Source organism: Oncorhynchus gorbuscha, linkage group LG11, assembly GCF_021184085.1.
Source record: "Oncorhynchus gorbuscha isolate QuinsamMale2020 ecotype Even-year linkage group LG11, OgorEven_v1.0, whole genome shotgun sequence".
NCBI classification, from domain to species: Eukaryota; Metazoa; Chordata; class Actinopteri; order Salmoniformes; family Salmonidae; genus Oncorhynchus; species Oncorhynchus gorbuscha.
In genome coordinates this window covers 8,406,451-8,415,095 of record NC_060183.1, presented here as the reverse complement: position 1 = coordinate 8,415,095, position 8,645 = coordinate 8,406,451, and the positions used below count along the sequence as shown (strand labels likewise).

Below are 8,645 nucleotides of genomic sequence, written 5' to 3'. Positions count from 1 at the left end.
TTTCCTGGATTAGACTCTTGGCCCAATACAATGAGTGGCCTTAACCCACAACAAAGAGAGAAAGCTCTGGGTGAGGAGAGATGCTTCATTTGCTTTTTAAGAAAAACAACAAACCTTAAAGATGTGGTACTCTTAGACATATCCTGTTCGCTTCTTGCGTAGCTCTACTCGACCTAACACACAGGTTTTTAAACATCCATCTCGAGGTGCTTTCTTTATACACTCGGAACAAATGTTTGCTTGGGGTTCTATATAAGGAACCGTAAAGGTTCATAGTTTAATAGAGGTTCTTTAGGGATGACAATCTATCTGAGCATAGAACCTCATATGTTTCTATGTTGAACCATATTTTATCATCGGGAGTACGTGATCGATGCCGATGGTGTTTGCCCAGCACATACCCAGTCTTATGGAATTCTATAACAACGTTTCATTAGTAGTGTGATCATGGATCAGGCTTTTAATATAAAAATAAATCTCCTTTCAGTAGCACTAGTTCCAGTATGCATCACAAATGGATGGCACCCTATTCCCTATATGGTGCACTACTTTTGACCAGAACCCGATGGGATACTCTACGTGCCATGGTGTAAAGTAGTGCACTATATAGGGAATAGGGCACCATTTGTGACTCATTTACAGGGACTTTGCTTGGCAGGGGGTTCAGCTAAGCTTTAGGCTCACTGTGACTATCAGAGTCATCTGGGAGAGGGAGGAAACCTACATCTCTATTCATGTCCTTTCTTTGGTTGGAAGACCAATTTTTGTGTTGTTGTTGTCAATGTGAGTCTGTTTTTGTCCATTCAATTATGATGACTTTGAGAACAAAACAACACACCCCTTGATCTGGTGAGATATCCCGTTGGTTTGAACCAAACCCCTTGATCTGGTGAGATATCCCGTTGGTTTGAACCAAACCCCTTGATCTGGTGAGATATCCCGTTGGTTTGAACCAAACCCCTTGATCTGGTGAGATATCCCGTTGGTTTGAACCAAACCCCTTGATCTGGTGAGATCTCCCGTTGGTTTGAACCAAACCCCTTGATCTGGTGAGATCTCCCGTTGGTTTGAACCAAACCCCTTGATCTGGTGAGATATCCCGTTGGTTTGAACCAAACACCTTGATCTGGTGAGATATCCCATTGGTTTGAACCAAACCCCTTGATCTGGTGAGATATCCCGTTGGTTTGAACCAAACCCCTTGATCTGGTGAGATATCCTGTTGGTTTGAACCAAACCCCTTGATCTGGTGAGATATCCCGTTGGTTTGAACCAAACCCCTTGATCTGGTGAGATATCCCATTGGTTTAAACCAAACCCCTTGATCTGGTGAGATACCCCATTGGTTTGAACCAAACCCCTTGATCTGGTGAGATATCCCATTGGTTTGAACCAAACCCCTTGATCTGGTGAGATCTCCCGTTGGTTTAAACCAAACCCCTTGATCTGGTGAGATATCCCGTTGGTTTGAACCAAACCCCTTGATCTGGTGAGATACCCCATTGGTTTGAACCAAACCCCTTGATCTGGTGAGATATCCCATTGGTTTAAACCAAACCCCTTGATCTGGTGAGCTATCCCGTTGGTTTGAACCAAACCCCTTGATCTGGTGAGATATCCCGTTGGTTTATACCATTTCCTTTCTTTGGGATAGAGGAAGGACAGTTGTTTGTTTCGTTTAGCTTCTTTGAGAGTGAATGTGCATGAAGAAGTTGACTAGGAGGACAAGAGAGAGAAATCTCAACTCAATACAGTAATCAGGTTTGTGACCCCACCCACCCCAGCCAGACTGTCTTTTCACGTTTAAACTCATGAGATCATCAGCTTTTTTTATCTGCTGTATGTGGTTAGTGACAGTTAAGTAAATAAAGAACATTTCTGTGCTAAATTATTATTTGTATTGTATTTATTAGTTTTTTTTATTTAACTAGGCAAATCATTACTCGTTGTCTTGTATTGTGATCATGACTTGTTCTGAATCTCTACTGCTGGTCTCGCTCAAAGTCGGTTCTGGTCACATATTACTAGAAATAGCCAAACAATGTACCTTTTTATAATTGAGAAATGATTCACACAAAATGGAAAACAAAACAGTGTGTAGGACTGGCTATTACAGATCAATATATGTGAGAAGCCAATGGCATAGAATTATAGGGCCATCAGCTGTTGAAACAACAACATTCCTAATCCCCGCCACTGTTTTGAGTAAAAGCTGAGGGATGGAGAAATGTAACCAGTCTCAAATTCATAGACAGAGCAACGGATGCAAGGTCTGACCATCCATTATATCAAAATTACAGTTTTAATCATGTTTTGTTTAAGTTTGGGTTCTGCTGGGGTATGACAGTTAAACTATGCTCGTGAGCATATAACTAATAAGTTATATTAGTCAAGAATCAATGGTTACATACCAAAAATGGTCCCTATAAAACCAAACGTTATTTGTCACGTGCCGAATACAACTTTACCGTGAAATGATTACTTACAAGCCCTTAACCAACAATGCAGTTTTAAGAAAAATACGAGTTAAGAAAATATTTACTAACTAAACAAAACAAAAAAATATGTTTTAAGTAACACAATAAAATAACAATAACGAGGCTAAATACAGGGGTTACCGGTACCGAGTCAGTGTTTATTTTAATGTTATTTTATTTCACCTTTAATTAACCAGGTAGGCTAGTTGAGAACAAGTTCTCATTTGCAACTGCGACCTGGCCAAGATAAAGCAAAGCAGTGCGACACAAACAAAAACACAGAGTTACACATGGAATAAACAAACACAGTCAATAACACAATAGAAAAAGTCTATATACAGTGAGTGCAAATGAGGTAAGGGAGGTAAGGCAATAAATAGGCCATAGTGGCGAAATAATTACAATATAGCAATTAAACACTGGAATGGTAGATGTGCAGAAGATGACTGTGCAAGTAGAGACACTGGGGTGCAAAGGAGTGTGCGGGGGTACAGGTTAGTTGAGGTCATTGAGGTAATATGTCCATATGTCCAGGGGTTTAACTAAGACCCTGACAGAACGTATTGCAGCACACCCTTCGAGAGAATACGCGTTGAGCCTCTGAAAACAATATTATACCTCTGAATGAAATGGAATTTTGCTCACTATTTATTCAAAATTGATGTCGAAACTATTGATTTCGAAACAGTCAATACACTTCATCCCTAATTCGTTAATATATTATATAATATAATAATATATATAATATATATCCCTAGACGATTGACAATCCGGTTTCGACAGAGAAAAGGCAGATTTATCTATACCAGACATACGAGGGAAATGGACATTTGTCACTGGTAAATTATAAATAGCTATAACAATATTGTGTGTGTGTTCTTTATTTCTTTAATCAAATGTTTTTGGGTTTAAATTTTAATTTCAGTGGATGAACTGAATGGAAAAATGGTGAACATTCTAGTGAAATGTAAATGGGAATTGACGTCAGCCCTGTAACATCAGTCCCCTGAATAATAAGACTGTCATGTTATTGGTCAGTTTTTAAGTTTTTTTTTTTTTACATTCAAGAAGGATACTGTTACATTTAAAGTACTACGTGGAATGAATGACATCACTATCCTAAAGGCCACCGCAGAAGCCACGCTTGTTTTTATACGGTTGTTGCCTTTGTTTAGTCGCGTGCCTTCCGCTCATCCGCTCTTTCCGTGGACACGCCTCCCACGGACGAGCCTTATAAATACCAGACAACGCGCATCTTCACACCAGTTGAATTACAAAACGGATTATAGCGCTGTTGCTCATTACGGCATTCAAGATACCTCATTTTTACTTGATCGGACAATGCAATTGGAATACAGTATATTTATTTACAATCTTCGAGTTTAAAAGTATTATTCTGTTTAATATAAGACGTTGCTTTTGTGGTCGGATCACTTTTAAATCCCAATAATGCCTTTTCCGCCGATAAATCTCCATCAACGAATCTCTTCTCCCGGGAGAGAGCTGTTCAGGAAAAAGAAACAGACGGAGGAAAAAGACTCGGAGAAGGAAAAGATCTCGAAGTCCTGGACTACGGCCAATCTGAGGAATTTGGGGCGAAAACCCCAACAACAGAAAACTAAACTCCCGATTCAGGAGACGGAAGGTTTAAAGAGCTCCTGGCTAACTTTACCCAAACAATCTCAAGACTCGTGCGAGAGCGTTCCGCTTTACAGCTCTGTGGAATCCACCACGCACCGGGACCGGGGCAAGCAGTCCTCGCGGAGTTCCATAGGAAAGGACGAGGCAGGAGAAGAAAGGAAGATTCAATTCTCTCTGAGCCTCACACCGGAGGCCATTCTCGTTATTCAGAAGCGCAGCTTAGAAAAACAGATGCTAGCCAAACAGCAGAAGGGTTGTGTGTCCGTAGACTTTCGGCACAGGCGAGTCTTTCCATCCAAACGGACTCAAGGTGGTTCCAAAAGCTCGACCATCCCCGTCGCCAATCTGGAACACGCAGAGGACATTACAACAATAGTCAAAATATCTTTACTAAACGATCAGTATAAATACGATGACGTGGAATACGAAGAAGAAGATGGCGATGTGGACGAGACGGTGGTGAGGAAATGCAGAGAATGGCTGAAAGGAGTGGAAAGTGCTGCTGCTTTTGGGAAAGTGGACAAACTATCTACCCTTCCGCACCTAAAAAGCTGCTGACGAATGCTTCTCATATTATAAGACTTTAATATGATGTGACAAGGCGAGCTAGGAACATTGCACATTGTAGCCTACACAAAATATATGGATTCTTAGTAGCCTATCCACTGCCGCTGCTCGCCATTACGCACGGCGAACACGGTTTCCACACACATGGGAATGTTTTTTTTTACTAGTCTAATAATTCTAATGATGTCTGAATTGAATAGCCTTTCATGTTGACACTGTCAAAATCCTGTGTTCTCTTCTTCTGCACGTGCTTATGTTTTTATTGAGGCGCCTTTATCCGTTGGTTGGCATGAGCCGCCTGCGATCCAAGGACCCTCTACCTTTGTGTCCAAGAACAATAGCTGTCAACGGCAACGACAGGGTTACTTTGTGCGTTTTATGTTGTTGTTGTTGTTGTTGTTGTTGGGTGCACCTCTCAGAAGATGCACCTGTTTTTTTTTTGCACTGTCTGTAAAATGAAAGAAAAAATGTTGTGGAGGTGGATCTGATTTGTAGGCCGTATTTATTATGAGGGGGGTTGTATCAGGCCAACCGTATTTATTATGAGGGGGGTTGTATCAGGCCTACCGTATTTATTATGAGGGGGGGGGGGTTGTATCAGGCCTACCGTATTTATTATGAGGGGGGGGGGTGGTTTGTATCAGCTCAAATGTTTCGTTCTACCCTGACATTTTTATGCCATTTGTATGAAGTAAAAAATGTTTTCAATCTACATGCACTGATCATTTGACTTATTTCATTAGTTTAGACGTTACCCTGGCAGTTTAGTGATCAATAAACCCAATACAAATCAAATTAGGCAAATTCAGTTTCTAGTCCGCTATGTATCCAAATGGTAGACATATCCTCCTGTATCCAGTCCTTGACTGAAGGTCTGTAGCTATGATGACAACTGTAACCAATGGCGATTGGTTCTGCCCGATCAACAAGTCAAAAGTCAAGAATGACTCGATGGCTCAGACGTCATTGAAAGCTTAGGTTTCACAAGATTTGTTGTATATGCTACTTTTGAGTCATTTTGGGGCGCTTAACTAGATAAGCTTCTTATGAGAATGTGTGTTATAATCGGGGTTGTCAGAGAGCTCTCGTGCACGGCACCCGCTGACAAATGCTAAAGCATTAGCCTACTAAGGAGTCGGACTAGTGGCCTAGGCTAGTGGCCTAGGCTAGTGCACACATTAATGCTATTAGGTCTTTAAGCCGTTGATTTAATCAATATGTCTAGTGGCTTATGTCAATCAACTCGGTTTCCAGCTGAACAAAATGTATTTTAATGTTTTCGTATCGGATACATCACCCCGTTGTTATAAAACCACAGCCAATGCATCGACTTCCTGTGGCCTTATACGGTTGTTATAGAACTGATCGGGTGCGCTGCTCAGAGAGGATTGGTGCACGCCTGCTGTTAGAGAGAGAGAGAGAGAAGGGACACTCTAAACAGACCAGTGAATATGGCCTATTGAATAGGGCCTGTTCGTATCATGGCAACCACTCTATATACACATGTCTTAAACAGACCAGTTAACCCCGGTCATTGCTGCTACGACACTTGTGTAATGTCATGCTGATACAGGATTATATCATCGGGCTAAGGCATTTCTTGACGTGAATAGCTTAATAGTCTGATTCGTTTAATTCCCGAGAAGAAAGTTATGTTGCCCCCCACATTGTTAGGCTACAATATCTGCCGATTGAATACATTTGTTGGGACATGTGAGAACTATAGGCAGATAGTTAGTGTCCATCCTACCTGGAGGTAGCTTAGGCTGTAATACATATTATGATACAAAGGCACATCACTAGATAGACAAGGACAAATACTAGTCTCAATTCGGATACAAGTCTGTGGAGACGAGACCTATTAATTTTATAAGAAAATAGAAGTGAACAGAAAGTACTTTCTTTCATCAACACTGCAGCTTATAGTCTAGAACCTTTACAGTCAGTCAGACTTGGAATTGACTGAAAGGTAAAAAAAAAAAATGAAGTTGTGATTCACATTGTTCTGTGTAACTTGGCAACCATTGAGTTTTACTGAGGGAGGAGTGTAAAACCCCTAGTCTAGGGACTCATAACATTCTGACTGGCTGTTCGAGTTAGAGGGGTAAGTGAGAGCTGTGAGCTGCAGGTTTGGCCTCCATTCCATTGAAATTCCTGTCAATTCAGAAAGTTAACCAAATTCAATTTCCAAATCTTCCTCATTGAAGAGAATTGGAATTTCAGTTTACTTCCTGAATTTACTGGAATTGAACCCAACCCCGGTGAGCTGAATTTGTTTTTAAAAGTTTGTAGGTTTAAGTGTTAGCTAATTTAAAAAGATTATCGTGTAATATCCTTTGTGAAATTGTTTAAATTGTTGATATTGTGCAAGCTGCTAACAGGTCGGCTGTAGTACCATGTAGAAATAGTGTGTACCTACATTGTAATTACACTAGCGTACTTATAAATTATATTGTTATCCCGTTTCAATGTGAAGGTTGACTGTGATTGGATCACGATGAAGTCAAAGTGTAAAGACATCCACCAATCAAGCAACCTTCCCTGCCTCTTGGAAACATACCTGCCATCTAGTGGTGGCAAAACGGTAAAACACTTATTATTATTATTATTGTCTTTTTAGTGCCTTGGGTGTTAGAAATGCACTTTATGAATGAAATTATCATTATTATCATTATTATTACTTATCAATCAACCAAACTATCAGCTAATCAGGGGCTGTCTCATATGCCCTGTTTTTTCTGGTAACGGTGTTCTCTAAAACATTTGTTTTCTGACTAAAGAAGTTCACTAAAACGTTTATTTTCTGACTAAAGAAGTTCACTAAAACATTTGTTTGGGTCAGAGGAGGCAATAAGCTTCACATATTCATCAGGATAATGAAAGCCCTGAATGGAAATTATGCTTAAAATAAATGCTGAAGAGAAGTTGTGGGTAAAATACAAAGCAGGTTGAAAGATCAAATCTCTGAGCTTTATTTGTTTAACTAGGCAAGTACCAGTGTAGATAGGAACCAATAGATAACATCCACTGAGTTTAACTCGCCCCTCCACGCGCCGCCCCGCCCCTCCACGCCCCTCCCTTACCCAATCTCTTTTACTCTGCCTGAATGTGCCAAGCATCTATCTATCTATCTATCTATCTATCTATCTATCTATCTATCTATCTATCTATCTATCTATCTATCTATCTATCTATCTATCTCTATCTCTCTATCTCTCTCTCTCTCTCTCTCTCTCTCTCTCTCTCTCTCTCTCTCTCTTTCTCTTTCTCTTTCTCTTTCTCTCCCTCTCTCTCTCTCTCTCTCTCTCTCTCTCTCTCTCTCTCTCTCTCTCTCTCTCTCTCTCTCTCTCTCTCTTTCTCTTTCTCTTTCTCTTTCTCTTTCTCTTTCTCTTCTCTCTCTCTCTCCCCTCTCTCTCTCTCTCTCTCTCTCTCTCTCTCTCTCTCTCTCTCTCTCTCTCTCTCTCTCTCTTTCTCTTTCTCTTTCTCTTTCTCTTTCTCTTTCTCTTTCTCTCTCTCCCCCTCTCTTTGCCAAAGTAGGTGAGGTAGATAATATACAACAGTGAAATAAACAATAAATAAATTACCAGTAAACATTACACTCACAAAAGTTCCAAACGAATAAAGAAATTTCAAATGTCATATTATGTCCATAAACAGTGTTGTAATGATGTGAATATAGAATATAGTACAAAAGGAAAAATAAATAAACATAAATATGGGTTGTATTTACAATGGTGTTTGTTCTTCACTGGTTGACCTTTTCTCGTGGCAACAGGTCACACATCCTGCTGCTGTGATGTCACACTGTGGTATTTCACCCAATAGATATGGGAGTTTTTCAAACTTGGATTGTTTTTTAAATTCTCTGTGGATCTGTGTAATCTGAGGGAAATATGTATCTCTAATATGGTCATATATTGGGCAGGAGGTTAGGAAGTGCAGCTCAGTTTCCACCTCATT

The 8,645-nt window shown here is 40.2% G+C and overlaps 2 protein-coding genes across 2 annotated transcripts in view; both read left to right on the top strand.

Moving 5' to 3' along the window:
* Window positions 1–3,691: 3,691 nt before the first annotated feature.
* prr18 (proline rich 18) lies at window positions 3,692–5,161 on the top strand. Its single transcript, XM_046367835.1, has one exon. It carries the CDS (start codon window positions 3,927–3,929, stop codon window positions 4,674–4,676), a length of 750 nt encoding a protein of 249 aa, XP_046223791.1. The 5' UTR covers window positions 3,692–3,926; the 3' UTR covers window positions 4,677–5,161.
* Window positions 5,162–7,166: 2,005 nt separating this feature from the next.
* The window catches only part of si:ch211-130h14.4, a 28,018-nt gene continuing 26,539 nt past the window's right edge, over window positions 7,167–8,645 (top strand). The window contains exon 1 of the mRNA XM_046290723.1: window positions 7,167–7,269. Coding sequence (XP_046146679.1) covers window positions 7,183–7,269 — 87 coding nt within the window. The 5' untranslated portion in view covers window positions 7,167–7,182. The remainder of the gene's footprint in view (window positions 7,270–8,645) is intronic.